This window comes from Euprymna scolopes, chromosome 10 (assembly GCF_053919585.1).
Source record: "Euprymna scolopes isolate OS-2025 chromosome 10, ASM5391958v1, whole genome shotgun sequence".
Lineage (NCBI taxonomy): Eukaryota > Metazoa > Mollusca > Cephalopoda > Sepiida > Sepiolidae > Euprymna > Euprymna scolopes.
In genome coordinates, this window is record NC_136491.1 from 70,180,354 (window position 1) to 70,203,180 (window position 22,827).

At 30.4% G+C, this 22,827-nt stretch overlaps 1 protein-coding gene across 7 annotated transcripts in view; it reads left to right on the forward strand.

Annotated features, from left to right (window-relative positions):
* Window positions 1-22,256, forward strand: part of LOC145286085 (dynein intermediate chain 2, ciliary-like) — a 96,667-nt gene extending 74,411 nt beyond the window's left edge. For 4 of the 7 annotated variants that reach the window (XM_080134763.1, XM_080134759.1, XM_080134757.1 and 1 more), the window contains 4 exons: window positions 338-471; window positions 4,731-4,782; window positions 14,212-14,283; window positions 20,302-22,256. In XM_080134763.1, coding sequence (XP_079990889.1) covers window positions 338-471; window positions 4,731-4,782; window positions 14,212-14,283; window positions 20,302-20,400 — 357 coding nt within the window. In that variant the 3' untranslated portion in view covers window positions 20,401-22,256. The remainder of the gene's footprint in view (window positions 1-337; window positions 472-4,730; window positions 4,783-14,211; window positions 14,284-20,301) is intronic. The other 3 variants (XM_080134758.1, XM_080134761.1, XM_080134762.1) reach the window with 1 other exon arrangement.
* The last annotated feature ends 571 nt before the right edge of the window (window positions 22,257-22,827 follow it).

The window sequence follows — 22,827 nt, forward strand, 5'->3', positions numbered from 1 at the left end:
GAAATGAGAGTAATAGAAACTGTTTAAAATAAGAATGGAGGTTGCAGAACATAAAATGACAGAGAGTGAACGCAATAGACAGATACTCAGAGATTGATGACCTTGTGAGTAAATTGCAAATTACAACTAATTAGAACAATTAAAATGCTTTTTTTTCTGTCAATCTCAAGCAATATTTTAATAATTATTTTGTGTGATTCAAATATACAGGAGAAAAAAGAAACGTTGATTAACTCATCTTTAATATTATAATAATAGAAAATATAGATGTTATAATGAATAACAATTTCCCTGAACAAGAGGTTTTAACTAATCAGTGTTTTTGTTTATCTTTTAGGTGTATGTATACGATCTGAGTGTAAATAAATACGATCCACTGTGCAACCAAATTGTTGTTCAAAAGAAAAGGACTAAGCTGACACACATTGACTTCAATTGCCATGATCCAATCATCATTGTTGGAGATGACAGGTGAGTTTTAACAGAAAGCAAACAGAGCAAAAAAAAATATATAACTAGATTTCTTATATATGTTACATAGGAGACCATATTAGAGAGAGGCGGATGGTGACATTCATATTGATGAGAGGAAGGTACATTTATACAGATATTACAGAGGGGGAGAGAAGATAGAAGACATTTATACCTTTTACAGTTCTATGGATGTTCCTTCTTTTAACATATATTAGAGTGGAGAAAGATTGATCAGTTCTTTAACACCGGAGGGGACAGTCATTACTTAGATGGAGAGGGGGACACATTTCTTAGATGGAGAGGGGGACACATTTCTTAGATGGAGAGTGGGACACATTACTTAGATGAGTTATGCACAAAGTTCATTATAAAGACGAGTGAGAACAATGTTCCTATAAATGATTTCACATTAGCTTCAATTTGGTAGAAAGACGACACGAAGACGGCAGTTAAAAAAATATGAGATGTTCTTTTATTCCATTTGACCGGTCAAAATGATGATCACATCCAGGAATTCAAAGTTGTTTCTACATGTTTAAAACTTTCCCCTTCGCTTTTAAAGGGGGACCCTCCTCTGATTCGATCCGGATTCGACTCTGGACTCCGTCTCTCTCTGTCTCTCTTCTCTTTATTCAACTCATCTTCGACTCTAGCTCCTATATTGAGAATTCATTTCTGACATACGTGTCTCCAAAAACGTGATCAACTCACGTGGCCTGAACATGCGTGGTTCGCACATGTTCCCAAATCATTTCTACAGACAAAGAATTCTTACTAACCTATTTTTCGACCTAACTTATTTTTCGATACGTTTTTAATTTGCTATTGTTCATTATTTTCTAGATGACCTTATTTTAATTCAGTTTTCATAAAAAGAATTGAACAACCAAAACTCCTTTTACTACAACATATCTAAACTATTTTATGTGAACTGAACAATGCTAAATTCCATTTCTGAATCTATTTCTGAACCTTGCTTACAAGGTTCGAATCTCGGTCTATCTAATTTTTTCTTACTTATAAGAAAAGGGCTCTTTTCCTGTAACATATGGTTGATCTGTAGATCACATAAGAGAAGTAACCAGTGGCATGCTGAATATCCCAACGAAAAAAAAAGAAGAAATTAAAATTTATTGTGTTTTTAAAATGGTCCAACACATTCAGAATAAAATAGTATGTTACACATTATTTTTTATTTTTTCACAAGTATATATATATATACATATATATATATATATATATGAAAGTGAAATTGTCTCCGTGTGTGTTTGTTTGTGTGTGTACATTTCCTACCACATTACTCTGTCAATTTTCAGTTTTTTGGATTTTGTAATTATGCCCAAATACATTTTATTATTTTTTAATGGATTGGTAGTTACTATTTCATCTGATGAGTTAGGGACAAAATAGATTCATTGATTGATATGATAATTAAATGAATGATTTTGCGTTACGAAACAGTTGTTGTCAAGAATTGTAAATGTCAATGTAATTGAAGGAATAAATTGTAAGATAGTTAACATCATAGCATTTGAAATATAGAGTTTTGTCATTTGTTTGTATATATATATATATATATATATATATATATATATATATATATATATATATATATATATATATATATATCAGCATTTTTTCTCTAATGTATGTTTCATTGAAAAGTAGAGACAATTCCTGTTTGTTTCTCTTGCCATCCATTTTTTCTTTTTGGCGAGCTAGTGTTTGAACATTCTGTTCGAGTGTGAAAAGAAATTTGCCATATTTACGAACGTTTTCAACTTCCATAAGTCGTCCTCGGCCGAGTGAAGAAATAAAATTAAAAAATTGTGTTGGTGGGTTTAAACTCACCAACACAAATTCTTTTATTTTATTTCTTCACTCGCCTGAGGATGACTTATGAAAAGATGATTAAAATTGTTTAAAATACTTAAAAGCACTTTAGCGTACCTTCCCTTTCATATTGAGCCTAGTTGATGATTGTTTTTTTCATGTGAGTCAGTGGGGCTTCAATAATTGGAGGGGGGGGCGTTGATCACAGTGTGAGACGGCTCAAATGGCGGTGTTTTTAATTAGTTCCTAAATTCGGTTTTGCGGGTGTCGTGTGTTTGTGGGGTATTGGTAAATGGAGCTATTCAGGGAAGATCGGTGATATGTTTGTTGGCGAGAGATACTGGTTCTAGTCATGCCAATGTACGTGTTATTTTTGGATACACATTCTCCTACAGGGTATTTAAAAATGTAGACAGCATTTCTAGTTTTGAATAAACTGTTGTCGGATGTAGGGTTATTGTTTATTAATAATTGACTTTTTTTTTAATTTTTGTAATAATGAATCTAATTTTAGAGTTATTTCGGTGGTTGAAATGTGTTTGTGTATGATATTTCTTCTTATTTTTTCGTCTATTTTATAATTCACATGCTTTTGGTTACAATAAAATATGTTAATATTTTAATTATTATTATTATTATTATTATTATTATTATTATTATCTCTTCACAAGGAGCTTTCACGCAGGTCATCAAAGATCTCTCCTTGAAAACAATCTGTGGTGTTCCCTGATAGCTGAGTGACAACAAGTCTCCCCATATTTCCAGTACTCTTCACCTCTTTTGATAACATTTGCAAATGATTTTGTGTTATCGCAACAGTCGCTTGCCATTAATTTCTCGCTGGCAACAGTCATTGGTCTTCACTGGAATTTGAGTGGCAATAAGCCTTCCCAAGGTCCCAGTTCTCTTCGCACTTGTCCAGCGGAGGTCTGGTCAGTGCTCTCTCCTTGGTCTTTTCATCCTACTCGGCTATTTGACCTCACTCTTTTGGAGGGAGGCGGTGATGGGATAATGGGGGCATGGGGGAGGGGATAGGGAACTTATAAATATGCAGCTTCAATGTTCTTGGTTCCATGTAATGCTTCTTCATGTTTTGCCTTTGCAGCAGTTTGTCTGGCCCACACAAGTGGCTCATGTATTATAGTCTCCACATTCAAGGGTTTTCCTTAATATTTCAGTTGTTTTCAGTATTGTTATTTGTTGTATCTTTTCAGTCATTCCTCTGATTCAAATTTCTCCCATTCTTTTTTCAAAGTTTTTCGGGATTGTTCCTATTATAGGTATTATCTTGATTTTCTTCATCATCCATGTTCCTTTTAACTCTCTGGCTAGCTCTGTATATTTGCTCCATTTCTCATTTTCTTTGATATTTATCCTTTGGGCATCTGGAACAACAAAGTTTCGATTTGACAGGACTTTTCTTTCTTGTTAATTATTACGATATCTGGTCTTCTTGCTTGGATAGATTTATCTGTTTGTATGCCCATGTCCCATAAGATTTTGTGATTCTCATTTTCAAGTACTGCTACCGATTTATGTTTGTACCATTTGTCTGTACGTTCGAGATGCTGTTTTTTGCATAATACCTAGTGTACTACCCTAATAGTGGTTAAAGTGTTCTTAATCTACTGGTCAACGATATAATTTGAGAAGTTGTTATTAATCAGGTTTGTTTTATGTTAAAAAGTGCCTTATAGAATATTTCATTAGTGGAAAAACTATGTTTGGCTCGGTTGATGAGATTTTTCACTACAGTCATTTTATATCTATTGTGACATTCACTTTTATGATTGAGAAGACATGATTCTTTACTAGCAGTTTTTTTGCGTGGGTAGGTACAAGTTGGATTTGTTTTTTAGCCGGTTAAAATAACTGCTAAGATCTCAAAATTGAAAAAAATTGAAAACTTGACAGATGTAAGTTTTTGTCTACACATGTGCAAATAATTAAATAATTTATAGGTTTAACAATGTTATCATAATTTTAACGATTTATGTGCATACGGACATGGCTCAGAGGGTAATGAATAATGCTGGAGAGCTATATGTTTTGGGTTCGATTCTAACTGATGGCACTCAAGTCATATTTTTAAAAAAGTTTTGAAACCATTACTCTATATTGGCTAGATAATAATCAATAGAGAATTGGCTCTGTAATAAATATGTAATCTACATAAATTAAAATATTATATCTCAGTATATATTATGATAGGGTAAACTAAGTAAACTGTTAGTATATATATATATATATATATATATATATATATATATATATATATATAGAGAGAGAGAGAGAGAGAGAGAGAGAGAGAGAGAGAGAGAGAGAGAGAGATAGGTAAGTGGGTCATGAATAAATCGGCAGAAAATAAAGCTTAATGAACATATTCATTTTGTGAAAATAGTTATTGTTCTTTTCTTTTCCAGGGGAGATGTTACCTGTTTGAAATTGTCACCTAATTTAAGAAAACAACCAAAGGTAATTCTCATTATTTTCTTGTCCCTCAAATTATTTTAGACTTGCATGGTTACCTGGCATTGCCGGATTGATGGTGCTAATAGCACAGGTAAAAAGACTAAGGAGTATCATTTATCAATATATTTATTTTCAAAGGATATATTCTGTGACATTTGCTCCTCTCATAAATAAATAAATCACTCCTGTTTATGTCTACTATCTATATTTCAAATTTCATAATAATCTATCCAACAGATTTTTAATCCATAAATTTATTTTTGGAGAGGGGAGGGGGTGTCCATTCCTTTTCTTTCCTGAAAATTAAATCGAACATAACTCATTATTGCAAATGTCATAAAAATCTGGTATTGAATTCATAGGTACATTTATTTTTAAGGGGTGAGAGTCATTGTTCCTCTTTCCTACACACAAAATTAAATCAAATATGATTAATTAGAGATCCTTTTATATCTACTATATTAGTATTGGTATTTATTTGCCCCCTTACTGAAAACAAAATGTGACACAAGGTCGTTTTAAATGTGGGGGGAAAACCAGCTCCCTAAAAAGGGGCGCTCTGGCAGTTGCAAAAATACAAATTGCCTTAATATAGAAGGGTTTCCCCTATATTGACTAAGAACAAATTAACTTAACAGATACTACACTTGGATTTTAGCCCGAAGGCCAGATACCTTATTTCTTATCTACTATATTATTATTATTATTATTATTATTATTATTATTAGTAGTAGTAGTAGTAGTAGTAGTAGTAGTAGTAGTAGTAATAGTAGTAGTAGTGGCAGCGGTAGCAGCAGCATTATTATTATTTGTCTGTGTTTCATGCCAATTTTAGATGTTTTGTGAATGACTTCCAACTTCTGTCCATTGCCATTTTGCTCGTGCTATGATCAGGTTGTTATTCACTTATTCTTTCCATGTCATAAGCAGCTTACCATGAAAATTTCGACTATCAACATCGATATGAGACACTTGTTTTATTTTTAGCACAGGCAGTAATAATAGCATATTATTGTCAGTAAGTGGGGGGGGGTAGAAAGTAGAGCTTCGGTTTATTTTCGACAATCTCAATTCCCTTATCTTGTCCTTTAGTCGTCACATTTCCTAAACAATGTTTCTGACAAAGGGGGAAGAATTGTTGTTTTCGGAGTCGGTATCTGTCCATCTACCACTTGTTGGCTAATTTTTGACCTTGAAGTTGCATTTTGTTTATTAGCTCTTTACATCAAATGGCTTCATGCTTCGTCTGGAGCGATTTACATCTAAAAAAAATAATAGTAGTAACATTTAATCCTTTCCATGACACCTGGCAATTCAAGTGTGCTTCATAACAAATTTGTTGCAATTATGTCAAATATTTTTGAACCCCATAAGTCTCTGCAGTAGTATTAGTGATATTATTATTATTATCATTATTATTATGTTGAGTAGTTTTGAAGCCTATAAATGTTAGCCGTTTTTTACTATTAGCAGTAGTAGCAATGATATTATTATTAGTCGTAGTAGTAGTAGTAGTAGTAGTAGTAGTAGGAAGAGGAGGAGGAGGAGGAGGAGGAGGAGGAGGAGGAGTTGATACCCCTCTCTGACACTCTTGGTAAATCAAGGATGCTTCATGCAATTCCTTCAATTAATCTTTACCAGTCTAAGTGTTTGTTGTTTTAACAGTGGTATTAGTAGTAACAATAGTAGTAGTGGATTCCTTCCATGATACACTTGGCAATTCAAATTTAATGCAAAAATAATTTTCAAAATTTTTCACTAAAGAATATTGTGATGATTTTTATGATCCCCCGGTCGTCTGTTTCTTTAAAATTACCAAATAAAGTAGTACCAAAAGATTTTTATGCACAGGTAAATACTGATATTGGATAAACAGTGAAAAAGTAGGAAAATTGCAAACAAAAATTGGATTTAGTATTTTGGTATCAAAGTGATCGAAATGGACAAAGTTTCATCAAAATTTGAAATTACATATTTTATTGATTCAGGATAGCTTTTTCATGAGGACAATGAGATGCCCTGTAGTAACAGGTATCGTCTGCTTCTCTCAGTGCCAACATGGTTCTCCATTTAAATATGACATCTTAATCCTGGCCCTGTGTCTCCCCCTTGTGGCTACTTAATCAAGGAAAGATAACATATATTTTCTATAATATTTTAATTTTGAATTATAATTTTTTTAAACTCCCACAACAGCAATTTGAACATTTTTTATTAAACTTTTTTATGCACTTTTTCTTTTCGTTCTGTGTGTGTGTGTGTGTGTGTGTGTGTGTGTGTGTGTGTGTGTGTGTGTGTGTGTGTGTGTGTGTGTGTGTGCTATGATATGAAATATTCTTTTTCTAACTGGTATTTCAAGAGTTGACACCATTTTTAATGCAATTATCTTGTCTGCAGGTCCAAAGTACATTCTTTGGTGACAGCGAGAATCAGGTACATCAAATGCACCTTGTAGTTAGACATTTTTGTTTACTATATGGCCAGACAACACTTTGCAATCTCCATTATTGAAATTATTTGTGTTTCTTTTTTTGTTTTTGTTTCTTTTTTGTTAGCTTTTGCATTTTATGTTAATCATTTTTCAAATGCGTCATATTTTATGTACGTTTTCTTTATTATAGTCGCATTGAAAGATACTTTTTATTTTAATCTTTATATGATTTTATGTATCCTTAAAATCAATGAGAATCTTACAAATTCAGCTATGACTGTTCATATAAGATTCATTTCATCATCAGGGAATAGATGGAATCAATGTATGCTGCAGGTCAGCATTGATTTGTGAGTCTTTATTTTATCTATGACTGCTACAAATCCACAATAAGGATAAATTTTCTCATGAATATCCCCCCATATGTAAGAAAATTATACATGCTGAATGCTTCGCTAAAAATTGAACATGCAAGCATTTTTTTTCCACATTCTTTATTTATAATACGAGAATTTAATTTTGAATTACTATAATAATCTCAGAAGATTTTTTCTCCAAAAATTAAAGGTGTAAGAGGTCCCATATCAGACCAAATGTTTCCTATTGCAATTTATGGAACAACCGGAAAAGGCTGAAACTGTTTACAATTTAAAAGCTGCAACAACACTAGGTTGAGGTTACGTTAGAGTTAAAATTAGAGTTTAAAAAAAAAAAAGCCTCTCAAAATAAATAAAATTCAAAAAACTTCCTTAAAAAACATAAAATAAAAGAAATAAAGTTGATTCACTTAATGATTTAAAGAAAATTATTTAACCCATTCTTAACACAAAGGGAAGAGGGTAATTTGCTTTAATCTTAAGGCAGAGAAAAAATGAAGGGTGCTTTTTTACAAATGCAAGTTGTAAAGAAATTGAAAATTGCATTTCAAGTATAAATATTCTGATGTACTTAACATGTAAGGCTGAAACAAGAATTCTCACCCAAAAAATTTTTAAATGATAAAGTAGAAAATTAATCCCAAGTAAGAATCAATTGTATAATAAATTGCGGTTTTATTGTATTATGTCGTTCATTTTACTTGCTTAAATGAAAGAATTACTTATCCTCCTTTGCTTTATGGAAACGTTCATTAATTCCACTTTATCAATGGTGAATTAAGAAAATATGATAAGACTGATGTTTATTAAAAATAAACAGTTCTATGCAATCTTTTATTCAATCATTTTTTTCTAATTTTTGGTTATTTTATTATTTCAGCATGACAAGTAAGTACATTAAAGTGTTTTCACTTGAAATGCAATTTTCAATTGTGATTAGCAGTAAAGAAACACCAAATGGAGAAACTGATCATTTAATGTCAGTAATAATTAGCTGCATGGCCATGGCTCAGCCATTTCTCTCTGCTTTGTAACTTGCAATTGGAAACATTTAAATCGATATGGGTTCTCTCTTGTAGACATACCAAATAACAAAAATATTAGTGGGTGGGAATAAAGATCTATGATATGGAGGTACCTCACTGTGTTTAAAGATGAAATTTGGCCAATTATTACTTCTTGAGACAATATTGAAGATTTGATTTTTATGCAAGATGGAGCTCCTCCACACTTTGCTATTGTTTTTGTGAAATGCTAAATACTCAATTCCTTGAAAAATGGATGGATCATCGCAGTTTACAAAAATGGCCAGCCAGAAGTCTTGACTTAATGCTCTGCAACTTTTTTCTCTGTGGTTGGCTGAAAAAGTAAATCTACTCAACTAAACTAAGAAATTTAGAAGTTGAAGGGTGAATACTGGAAGTTATGACTACCATTCTGCAAGAGTTTCTTGTAAAATCAGTTGATAATTATTCCTGGTCAATTATTGAAAATTTTATTATATCTATGGGGGGCTTTAAAGTAAATGAAAATGATAGAAACATAAACTGCATTAAAAATAAACCTATTAAGAGCGTAATAACATATAATATGGCAATGTCTTCCCGTATACGAGTTAAGAAAAATAACCAAGAGACAAAAAAAGATAAAACCAAACTACAAATATTAGATAATAATACAAATAAACAGCAAACTAAAACCCGCAAACGTAAGAATAGACACAAGGAGATCCTATAGTTCAACCCCCCGTATTCCAAAAACCTAGAAACAAACATAGCCAGAGAATTTTTTTAAATATTAGATAAGAACTTTAAAGCCCCCCATAGATATAATAATATTTTCAATAAGAACACAATTAAAGTCTCTTACTCTACTATGTCTAACCTTCATCAGAAAATAATTAGCTCTAATAATAAGAAAATTAATAAACTACAAAATACAACTATACAAAATAAATCGGACTGTAACTGTAGAAGAAAAAATAAATGTCCCCTACAAGGCTCATGTAAAATTAAAAATGTTATCTATAGCTGCACAGTATCAAAAACTCCAAATCTACAAGAACCTATTAACAGCCATAACTCAACTACCAGATTAAATAATAACACCAACTTAAATCAATCTACCGATCAATTACTAATCAACCCACCACATAATAATCCAACAATAGACCTAACAGAAAATAATCACAATAATCAAGAGGTAATATATATTGGTTCCACATCTGGCCCAATAAAACATAGAATTTCAACGCACAAACATTCTTTTAAAAATAACTCTCTATCAAACCAAACTACTCTATCCAACTATATTTGGCAACTAAAAAATAGCAATATTTCTTTCAACTTAAAATGGCAAATAATTGAGACTTGCAAATCATATAAACCAGGAGATAAATTTTGTGCACTATGTACAAAAGAAACCCTAAAAATTTTAAAATATGAAGATATAAAAAATACAACCAAACTAGTAAATTCAAGACACGAGCTTCTGACATGTAATCATAAATGTTGGTTTAAATTTAATAAATATAAACCACCTTAAATCATTAAAAATTACTCATTAGTAAAAATAGATTACAATTTTTTTTTTTAAAATAAATTAAGTTAGACCAATTACCTCCCTTAGACCCGTAAATCAAATAATAAATAAAGTCAATAATACATGACAATTATCTCCCCTTAAAAACTTGCAAAATAAATATTCTCTCTATATATATTAACTGTAGCGTCTTTAAATCAAAATACGCTAACGGAAACAATTTACTGCACGAGCGTCACCCTTTTAAAATTCATGATTCAATAAAATAAAAAGCTATAGCAAACATCTAAATGACTACTTTAAACACAGTTCCTGATTTCAAAAAAAGAAAAACTAAAAGGTAACTATCTCTCTATATATTTTTAAATCAAATTTATTATGTAAATTCAAAAAATATATATTTTTTCTACTCATTTCTATCTATAACCTATATTAATTTTCTTATAAATTTTAAATGCAAACCTTTTATTTCAATTTTTTCAGATTCATCTGCCTTACTTTTAATGCTAGGTTTATTTATGATGTCTTTTAAATTCAATAAAAATCCTCCTAAATTTGCTGATGAGGAGACCGTGCTTACCAAAAAAACTATATATAATTGTTCTACATAACTTCATGTATACCACAAATAAAAAGCACGGATTTCCGAAACGATCGTACAGATAATTGACTTTGTTGTTGTTCCTTCTTATGAAACTGATTTTTAATTTAATTAAAATTTGATTTTTAAATTTAAAAAATTTTTTTTTAATTTTTAAATTGAAAATCACTTTACTTAATATATATATATATATATATATATATATATATATATATATATATATATATATAGTAAGTTATAAAATATATATGGCGATTAAGCTACACTGAATATTCCGCGTTTCATCCACTCTAGGACTCTTCAGGCTTATGCACGAATTTTGTGGTTGTCTGTCGTTTTTATATACGCACCTTCTATTGAGATTTTAGTTAGCCAATCAGCTTTCTCGTGTGCTTTATTTAGCACATAATAACAAAATATTAAATAAAAACAATGTAAACAACAACAAAATAAACAATAAAAAAGTAGACACCATGACAAAAATAAAACTAACACTAGCAGAAATAATAATAATAATAATAATAATAATAATAATAATAATAATAATAACAATAATAATAATAAATAAACCAACCCCGGACAAGAACAACCATACTAGAAATAAAAATACTAATAAGATGAATGTAACTGCAGACACCACACACTTTGCCCACTTCAAAATAAATGTCTAACCAAAGGCGTAATTTCTCAGACCACAATATTTGCGAAAGAAAACCTGATTAACAAGAAATATTATGTAGGTATGACTTCCTTAGATTTCAAAACTCGATATTATGACCACAAAAGTACATTCAACAATAAAAAACACCGTATGAAAACAATGCTAGCAAAAAAATACTGGAAACTCAAGGAAAGCGGACATTCGCCGGTAGTCGAATGGAAAATAATAAGACAAGCTACCACGTGTAGAGACCTAGACGACCCATGCAGATTATCCCTTCATGAAAAATTTGCTATCCTGTACTTAAAGAACCCCAACATCTATTAAACTGTAGAAGAGAAATAGCGAACAACTGTGTTCACAAGATAAAATTTACTCTAGGATAGTGATACAAAATAGTTTTAAAACTAACAAAACAATAGAAAATAAACAAATAAATAAATTAAATAAATATGAATATACATAAACGATCACACATATATGCATTTATATATATATGTATATATATATATATATATATATATGCATATATGTATGTACATATATATATTTATATACAACTAACATAAAAAAAACCCAAAAAAAACCCTAACCTAGCTTTAAAACAGGTCAAGAAACTAGATATCTAGGCTAAATAGAGCACACACAAAAAAACAGGTCAACCAGAGGTCAAATAGGCCTTTGTCCGATAAGTGCATGTTCATGGGCTGATAGGAAGGGTGCAGTGAATATGAGAAAGCTGATTGGCTAACTAAAATATCAATAAAAGGTGCGTATATAAAAACAACCACAAAATTTGCGCATAAGCCTGAAGAGTCCTAGAGTGGATGAAGCGCGGAATATTCAGTGTAGCTTAATCGCCATATATATTTTATAACTTACTTACTAGCTCTACCTACATATTGAGCACTTTTGAAGTAAATACTTAAAGTTTACGCATCAATTTATACTTTCGTATATTAATTTTATGTGAGTAAATGAATATATATATATATATATATATATATATATATATATATATATATATATATGAGATAAAATACTGTTTTCTTTTTAAATCCCTGAAACAGTTTTTCATGGTAAACAACTGATGATCCCTATAATAATATTAAGACCAGCATAAATTCTTTGAAGCAAACTAATGCAGTGATTGCAAGAGATTAATTGATTTAGGAACAAATGAGTTTTTAATAAAGGACTTTTTTAATACATATAGTTTTAAAGGTTGAAAACTTTCAAGATTATATAACGCAAGTAAAAATCACTGAACGAATCCATATAAATACTTAAGAGAATTGAGAAAACAAATAGCAAGTCAGACAACCTCTGATCAGCCTTCATTCTATTTACGTAGTGAATCCTTTTTTTTTCTTTCTGCTTTCCATACAGATTTGTACATTTTCTTCTTTCATTTTTTTTATGTTTCCTTTCTTTTTTTAACTTCATCGATCAAGACATATTTTATATGAATATTAGTCTGAAAATTGATGAAGAATAATTTTTTCTGTCATTTTTGTAGGAGGGTATACACTTGCATGTAATAAAAACTGAAATAAAATAAATCATGTTTACTAATTCATATTTTCTTTTTCCATTTTTACATCAGTTTTGAACCTCACTGAAATGAATATTTTCACTTACCATTGTTAAAATACTTGTGACTAAATGTAAAACTACTGATCAAAGTTACCTCTTTTTAACGTTTAATGATCAATGTGGGGGAAAAAAAGTAATATTATTCAGCAATCGTTTCATTTTAATAGTATATTTTTACATTATCGATTCATTTATTTTTCGATTATTTATGTAACATATTCTAAATTGTATAAATAACTATAAACTTGTTATTAGAAGCTTATACACTTACACATGTGTGCTGAATTACAGTGTATGATATTTTAACTATAAAAGAGAATCCCCACATAATTAAAATTACTTTTTACGTCTGTAACCATTGAGAAACAGTGCACTTTCTGTAATTTGCCTGCCTATATTTACTGGAACTGTTTATAGATTTTATTATTATTTGTTACTATTTACTCGAATAAAAAGTTAGTATTGCCAAAATTAAAAAAAGATTTCTTTTTCATCATCATTATTCATCATAAATGTCATCATCCGATTTTGGTATTTAGGGTGCTCCAAGATTCTAAGGTGAACAACACCATGCAGCATCTCATGTTTGCTTTCATTTATCCAATCACAAGTAAGGCTGCATGCAGTTATATCTTTTTTTTTTTTTTTTATACACTCAAGCCTGGTTTTCATCACTCTAGCATGCACCTCAGTACCAGGCACATTATGAGGTGAATACAAAAGTCGACATGTTGTAGATGACTGACCCACCTGAGAAGAGAGATAGAGAGAGAGAGAGAGAGAGAGAGAGAGAGAGAGAGAGATAGAGAGAGAGAGACAGACAGACAGACAGACAGACAGACTATATTACATATGCTGATATATAGAATCCATGTTTTACATTTTTTTATGGATCACAATCCAATACACATACATATTTCCTTTACAGCTTTCCAATAAACATCATGCTGCCCAATTCCCCACTCAGGATTTGGCCCTTATTACAGTAGCCTCATATGCTTCAGTAACTATATACCTTGTTAAGGACAAAAAAAGTTGGAGAAAGGATTTAAAAGAATGAAAAATTTATCTGAATATACAAGTAGCAATTAATATTTTTTGTTACTTTTGTTTAACTTTCTTTTTATTGCAAACGTAAAACCTTTTTGTTATTGCCTGGAAAAAATCATATTGTTTTAGTTTATTAAAAAGAGAACATTGTATTTTCTCACTGTTTTTGTTAAAGCCTGCCAATAAGGATGAGAAGGAAAAGGGAGGTAACTCTACAACCTCTTATTCTCAAATCCAGAAAAATACTGTGAGTTCCTGCATGAAATCTCTTGTCAATCTCACCATTCATTTTCTAGGCAAAAAATGAAAGTTATTTAAAATTTCATTTTTGTTCATGGTTTCTGCATGCATGTTAGTCTTTCTTCAACAACTTGTTTAAATAATAAATAAATGTTCTTCAATGTACCTTATCACATGACCAGATTATAAACAATACAATTTTCTAATGTACACCTATAAAATGTTGGTATGTCTTCATGTAACTTAATTTGAATATAATTTTAAGCAAATTATTTTCTACTTTTTCACATACTAATTTAATTTTATTCTTATTATTAATTAACTGTCCCTACTTGGCAATTCCTGGAAGACTTGCTTTCATTTCTGTTATAAAATTTAAAAGGGCTTTGAAAGCTAAATTAAATTTATTTATTGAAGCAAATTGTTATAAAACTAATTTTGTTAATGTAATGTTATTTCAGTCTGTATTTGTAAAATTATTGGATGAAAATAGCTTACAAAATTTTCGATCTTTTAACATAAGGATTTATTAAGAATTTTAAAGCCAATTTAAATAATTTTCTATTTGCCTATTTAAATACTGTCAAATTCCTTTAAAATTTCAAATGGTCACAGTAATCCATCATTTTGTTTCCAGCTATTAATAATACATTAAAATGGCTGCCTTGTTTACGAGGAAAGACAAATGCATATTTTTTTATTTAATTATTTGGACTATTATCCTCATCTTCTAGTTGTTGCTTTCACAATGTTTCGGCCAATTATTCCTCTGGCCTTCGTCAGGATAACCGCAATGGGATAGAAATGTTGGTTGCCCTTTGGGGTCCGTGGTGCAGTGGATAGAGATGCAGAATATCTACGATTCCAAGTGAGCATTATCTGAAGATAGCGGTTTCAATCCCACCCAAAGCCAGTCAGAGGATTAGTTGACCAAACCATGGTGAGATGACAACAGCTATTGAAGGCTAATAGTCTAAATAATAAAATAAAAAATTATACAATTTAATCATCTCCAAAATAATTCCAAACTAAGAACAAATGCATTCTAATGAATCTAATTTCATGATTAAATTATTTTTTTTAAATACAATCTTTAAAATTTTGAATTACTTAGTCCGGACAGACAACTGCTAATATTAAACATTTTTTAAATAATCACTAAAAACTAAAAATCAGCAAAGGGGATGACTCATTTTAAATTCAAGAGTATAAGTTTAAAAATGTTCAAAAAATAAAAGCTAAAATGATTTCATCAAATCCCAGAAAATGCCAGGTAGCTATAGATGGTAGTAAATAATAATAATAATAATAATAATAAAAAAAAAAAAAAAAAAAAAAAAAAAAAAAAGCATGTATAAGTTACATACAGGTGAGAAACATATACGGTGACATATAACAAAATTTTATTAATATATTCATTTTCAATGTGAAATTTCAACAAATATGTTTTTGAGGTGCCTTTTCACAAAGGAAGCTTTATTTGAGAAACTGTTATAAAGAATAAAACATGTGTAATATACTTAATAACATGTAATCAGTATTTCTAAATACTTTATCTAATCTTATATAAAATAAAAATTTTATAAATAATTTATAACATCTAATCATTACTATTAATATATAAATACTTTATAACATCTAATCTGATTAAATTTTATAAATATTTTATAACATCTAATCAATACTTTATAACATAATCTAATTAAATTTTATAAATACTTTATAACATCTAATCAATATTTCTTCACTAATTTGTACTTTTTCTTATTTTAGTGAAATAATTTAATTGGAAAATTTTAATGCTTGATTTTTATCAGTGTTTTTTTAATAAGAATAATCTTTTACCTTGCACCAGAAACAATGTTCTTTTTCTTTTCTTTTACTGAAGCACATTTTAAATAAGCAATTTATGTTTTATGTTTTGTTGAATTTATGTTTTAGCTTTCTTGACTAGTGATCGCCAACCAGTAATCCTCAAACAATTGATGCAAAACTTGTGATAGTCTGCAGAAAATTTGGGATATTATTTCGATTTTTATGAAGCTTCAAATTAAAAATAGGATGAGTAGCAAAATGTGTTATGGATGGCATGTTTTAAAAATTGTGTTATTTTGAAATGAACACGAATACACAAATGTAACGTTATTCAACTTTTTGTTTTATTTTACTTCAGTCGAAGTTCTCAGAAATCAAGGGGCCCCCATTCTGGGGGTATCACTTAATTTCTATATGAGATATGTAGATATTTAAATATTCCATTAAAGTTCCACTTTACCTCTAAAACACTGAGTTAGCAAAGAAGTTGAGAACATAATTTTCCTCTTCCTGATTGACTATTTAAATATATTATAGTATATCTTTATTGTGGTCTCTTGATCTTACCAGATTCTGGGATATAAATTCATCTAGTCTGGTAGAATGTCCAGCTTCATGCTGTTACTTGAGGTAATATCTTTTTCCTCCTAAAACCAGTATTGGTTAGCCATATCAAGATCTTATTTTGGCTGCAAATGCAATTTTGAATATTTAGTCAGGGTTTACTTGTAGAGAGAAGTATTCTTATGCCAGGTTGTCTTGACAAGCCCCTGTACAGAGAAACCTTAGACACTTGAGGATAGTGTCTAGTAGGCATCCAAGTTCTCTCCTATTCGGCCATAGTATGACCTAACATAACTAGTAAAACTCATCTTCAATAATTATTGTGGATTATTTCTTTTTAGTATTACTGTTGATAACGCGTTACTAGATGATTTACAAATATAATTTTCTACAAGGATGGCATTGCAATGAAGAGTTAGAATATTATTTTAGCAATGAAGTATGAATTACACTGATATGGAAAACTTCCAGGTAGTGTGCTGCAAAACATTGGGGCAATCAAATTGAAAGCAAGCTCGGAATAAGGACAACCAAGCATAAGTAGTTGAAGAGGAGGAAGCTGGATGAGATGAAATTAATCTTGATTAAAATTTGAATACATTGAATGCTTTAATCTAAAAGTTCATATTAATAAAATTAAATGATATCCCAAACGTTGAGGAATATTGTCTTGACAGCTTCTTTGGATTTGTTATTAAAGATTCATTTTTAGATTTTATATATTTAATTGATTGGCATATTCATATGTTTACTTTTTGTGTCTATTTTATTTTTTGTTGTTGTTGTTTGATATATTTTTTTTTATAACAAAACAGGTTTATTTTTATTGTGTGTTTTTTATACCAACATTCGTCTTCATTGTTGTTGTGATTTTAATTTCAGCTGCTAATTGGTCTTGTCATTACTGACTCGATTTAGTAAACACACTTGATCCATTGTAAAAGAATAGAAGAAACAGATTGTTACTGATATGCACACACATATTTTACTCATAACAGAATCATTTATTTAAATTGGTATCCTTGTCTTTATTATAATCAAGCCAAATAAAAATGAATGGATTAATATGTAAGCGTATAAGAAGTAATCTAGGATACTCGGATGGTGAAATGATGTGACGTGATGTGTGATCAAAAATAGACAAGTGACGGTTGCATTTAAATTATAAATCTTTGCATATCTAATTATTTTTCAAAATCTTTCACATATGAATAAATTAAATATAATAGTAAAATGTATTTGATAATTTAGATAGATATCTTCCCTTTTCAAAAAGAAAACAAGCACTGAATGTATTAAAATTTATTTATTTTTCTATTATAGTGTTTTGTTAATTTAAATATTAATTTGTTGTTATCATGTGTGTGTCTGTTATTGTTTTGATTCCTGTCACTATTAGTATATAAAGAACTAACTAAAAATATTTCGTAACTGAAGGGGGAGGGTGACGTATGTGAAAAATCAAGAAACGTACATCTTGTATAGAAAACTATTTTTCTAGAAAGTGCAGTAGAATTACAGGTAAATTTAGAAATGATAACTAGTTTTTGTGCAAGAATTGTAAGACAATGGAGTTGGATGAAAACTCATATGTAGAGAAAATATAGTTGGATGGCAAGGCTGTTAAGATTGTTGAAAATTTTTGTTACCTAAATGATAGCATTGGAGCTGGTGTGATAGCAAGAGCTAAGAATGGATGGAATAAGTTTAAAGAACTTCTACCTTTACTAAGCATTGGAACTGTCGACTAAGAGAAGGGGATATCAGGCATGTGCGCGCAGTGTGATAATGTAGATATTTACTTGCTGTCCTCTTCAGCAAGATGTGACACAAAGTCGAAAGGTGAGGTGTTCATCAGCACTCCTAAAGGAGGTCTCTGACATGGCAAGAATTGCCTGGACAGCCCCGTCAGCATTCCTCAGTAGGGGCGCCTCAGGGAGTAAGCAATAAACATTCCACCCAAAAGCTGGGTGGAAAGGCTTCGAAAGGTGGACCTCTTAGGCACTACCCAAGTGGTGTAACTCAGTCCGACAATCTACCCAAGTCCCCAAGCAACCAAAGAGACTCGATATTAGTAGAGTATCCAATATCAGTGTGATAATGTATGCAAGTGAAACCTGGTCAGTGAGGGTCGAGGATATGTGTAGCATGGAGAGATATGTTATGAGAATGATATGATGGATGTACAATATGAGTCTTTAATCCAGGCTTAGATGTCATAACTAAGGCTAGGACAACAGCATATTCTTTTCCTTGTTTTGACTCTCAGATATATATATCCATTGATATCTTATATGCTTTTATTTAGAGTGATGTGGTTCTCGGTTGATTAATTGTGTCTAACTGTGTCGGATATATACTCGAGAGTAAAAACAATGAAAAGAATATTCTGTTGTCCTAACCCTAGTCATGAGCTCAGAGGAAGATTAAATTTGATCAGTATAGGGAGATGTGTGAAAAACAGGAATCTTTTATGGTATGGCCATATTGAAAGAATGGATGAGAGTTCTTGGGTTAGTAGATATTAGTAGTTAAAATATCAGTTGTCAAGGGAAGTCCGAGGAAAACATGAGAGAAGGTGATGAAGATGAATTTAAGAGAAAGGGGGATAAATAAAGACCTGGACAGAGATAAGTTACTATCTTTAACTTTAGTTGAGAATCAAATTCTGCAAGCTGTTCAACACATGTCAGCATGTAAAACAACTGAAGAGGATGTTTGAAAGATATGTGAAAATGCTTCTTTGATCTCAACATTGTACTCAACGTGCATCATTTATTTTGATACTATACATTATATTATTGTTATAATAATAATAATAATAATAATAATAATAATAATAATAATAAATGGAAACTGCAACAGAAGTAAAACAAAAAGATGGAAGTATAACCACGTGAAACCAAGGAAATTGAAATTACAAGAAATTTTATATTTTATAAACTGTGCTCCCCCCCCCCCCCAAAAAAAAAAAAAATTAGCTATGAAGGGTTCAGGAGGATAGAAAGACCGAGGAGGGAGAGCATTAACCAGACCTCTACTAGAAAAGTGCAGAAAGTACTAGTACCTTAGAAAAGTTTATTGCCACTCAAATCCCAGTGAAAACCAATAGTTGTTGTCAGCAAAAAGTCAATGGTATGTGGCTGTTGTGATAACGTAAAATTATTTGCAAAGGTTATGAAAAATCCTGGAAATTTACAGCAACTTGTTACCTAGGCTCCAAGGAATACCACCAGTTATTATTAGTGAGTAATCTCTGATGAAAACCTGTGTGATAACTCCTAGTAAGTACAAACAATAATAAATACACAATGACTAATACAATGTTGTAAGGCTTCTCCAGCCTATGGTCTCACTTTCTTTCAATGCTTTAACATGTTCTCATTCTTACTTATTTTGTATTTGTTGAATTTGTCTATTTTCATTGTGTTTATAATTTTGCAAGCATTTTTTTTTTCTATGATTAACATAAACATTATAAACTGCAGTCTTTAAAATAAGTCACATGACCTTTTAAAATTAAAGATTGATTAATATCATTTTGCATGTAAATGTATCAATTTTTGCAGTTACTTTTCAGTGAAGACAACTTTTAAAATGAACCAAACAAATAAAATAAACATTATTATTTTTTTTATATATAAAGGAAAAGAAAGGGCGGCCAGTTCTGGATAAACAAGCACGACAACAACAAGAAATTGCAAAACTGGAGAAAGTTCTTAGTACTGTTCGAGAACCTGTGTAAAAAAAAGAAAAAAGAAAAAAAAGGGTGATTTGAATGTGTTGTGTATGTCATTATACGAGCAAAAGAATAATAATCATGGAATGATATTTTTATAAAAAATCTTTTTGAAAATAACGGCATAAAAATGGCTTCAAATTAATCTTTATTATTTACAAACCAGTTTCTATATAATATTTGGATTATTTCTCTCGTCATTTTATTGAATTACTTTAACATTTTAAATTCACATTTATGCAAATAAACGTTTATTGTCACCTGACAATGCCTTTTAAGACTGAAACAGTAAATTTACTGAAGCAAACTATGGCAATTTTGTTTATCTAAATTGAATAAAATTATATAAAAGAACTATCAAGGAAAAATTCTGAATGTTTAGAGAAAAGTAGTTTGCTTGAAGCATTGCTGGTAAATAGATATAGAGGAGTATAAGAAGGCTATAGCAATGCAGGGAACTGGCTGTTGTGTTGGCATTACATATGAACAAAAATTGACAAGTAAAAAAAAGGTCTTAGTTTTGTTAAACTCAACCACTCAACTTAGAAAGTAACTTGATACCTGAATGGCATTAGCATTCCTTTAACCTAGTGGTTCACAAAGTGCTTGGAACATGCATGATAGGCCTAATGCATAATACCAATTTCAAATCCCATTGATCTTCTGCATTCAATCCTGCACTATTGTCATTAAAAAAGGTATGAACCTACACTTTGCCACTACCACCTTTTAGGCATGTGTAAAATATTCATTTTGTTCAAGTAATAATTATAATAAATTTGTTAAGACATTAAAAGGACTCAAAACAAGTTGATATGCCGTAAAACAAAAAACAAATTCAAAATAAATTGTACACTTTCTGGTTGGGTGACCTAGAACTTCTTAATGCTTCATACAGAGTGACCCAAAAAAAACAAAAGCTAAATGGAGGCCATCTAGAACATATGCTTTAGAACGGAGAGAAAAAGGCCAAAAATCCTAGTGTTTTGATGTGATGTTTTGAATCTAATAAACTAATTATGACCAAAGCTTCATTTCATTCGGACAAAACACTAAGAAACAGGGCCTAATTAGAGTTGGGGCCCGTTTTTTGGGGTCACCCTGTATTGTTAGCTAGATTTGGCGATTCCTCCGTTTAAAATTGCTTGTAAAAAGAAAGAAAAAATAGTACAAAAAATTTATTATGTACGTGTAATAGATAATACACTAAAAATTATATAAATTTATCCAGTATTTTTGTTTAAAAAAAAATATATCAAATTTTACCAGTGAATTTTCGCAACAGTCATTTTCGACCTTCATTAAGGTCAAGGGACATAACTCAAACTTTAATTCAAGCAAGGAGGTAGTGAATACCCCCCCCCTTCCATACATGTTAAGAATGATTTCCTAAATTTGTATGGGGGGGATGATTTAATTTAATATTTTTGAAAACAAAAATACTGGATGAATTTGTGTAAATTTTGGTGTACAGACTTTTTGTAACCTAACAGGGAAGTACATCATAAAGTTTTTCTGCAGTTATAAATTTTAAATATTGGATTGAAACTGGAGAATCACCATAGATTTCCATACACAAAATATGAAAAATGTACAGATAATATAAAACGTGATGGAAAACTACTCTTTCAATATACTCTTGCAATATATTGCTAAGTGACTGACTAGATCAACTTTGATTTGCAAAATATGTGTACTGATATGGTTCAATTAGTTGTTGGATTAAATTTGTAGCATATATGACCCCCCCCCCCCCATATTATATCCTCTGTTAGACTTAAAAAGAGAAATTTGAACATTTTGTTTTTAATGTGCTGCGGGAAAATTGTTTACAAAAATAAAATAAAAATGTTTGTTTTCTATTTGCCTTATTTTTATTTGGTGAAATTATAAATGCTTTCAGAAACTATTTTTCATAATGTAACTTCAATGTTGAAGTGTATATATAAAATGCTTCCTGAGATGAAATACATTTTCATTTTCATGGTAAGAACCATATGTACATTCAGCACCTCACTTATCAGAACAGGTGAAAGGAATTGATTCAGTGTGGCATTGGATCTGACATCAGTCAAAGTGTTACACTATGCAAATAGAATGCATTTCCTTATAACATACTAGAAAAACAAATGATACTTAAAGATTCTAAGAATTTATGATACAATTAATCGGCCACAATGGCTGTTGTTAAAATGTGTAGTCATTCCTATGCAGATACCAACTACAAAAAAGATAATAACATGGCCACCATGACACTATATAACAAAGCACAGACCCATGTATGGCAGCAGCAGCTGTACAATGACCAATTTATGCAAATAACCGAGCTGTGTGCAAGGTGAGGTCACAGCAAGGAAGGAAGATTATAAAAAAAGAAAAATGTGGCCCAAAAAGGAAAGATAGACATGTTACACACATGGTCTAAGAGCGACA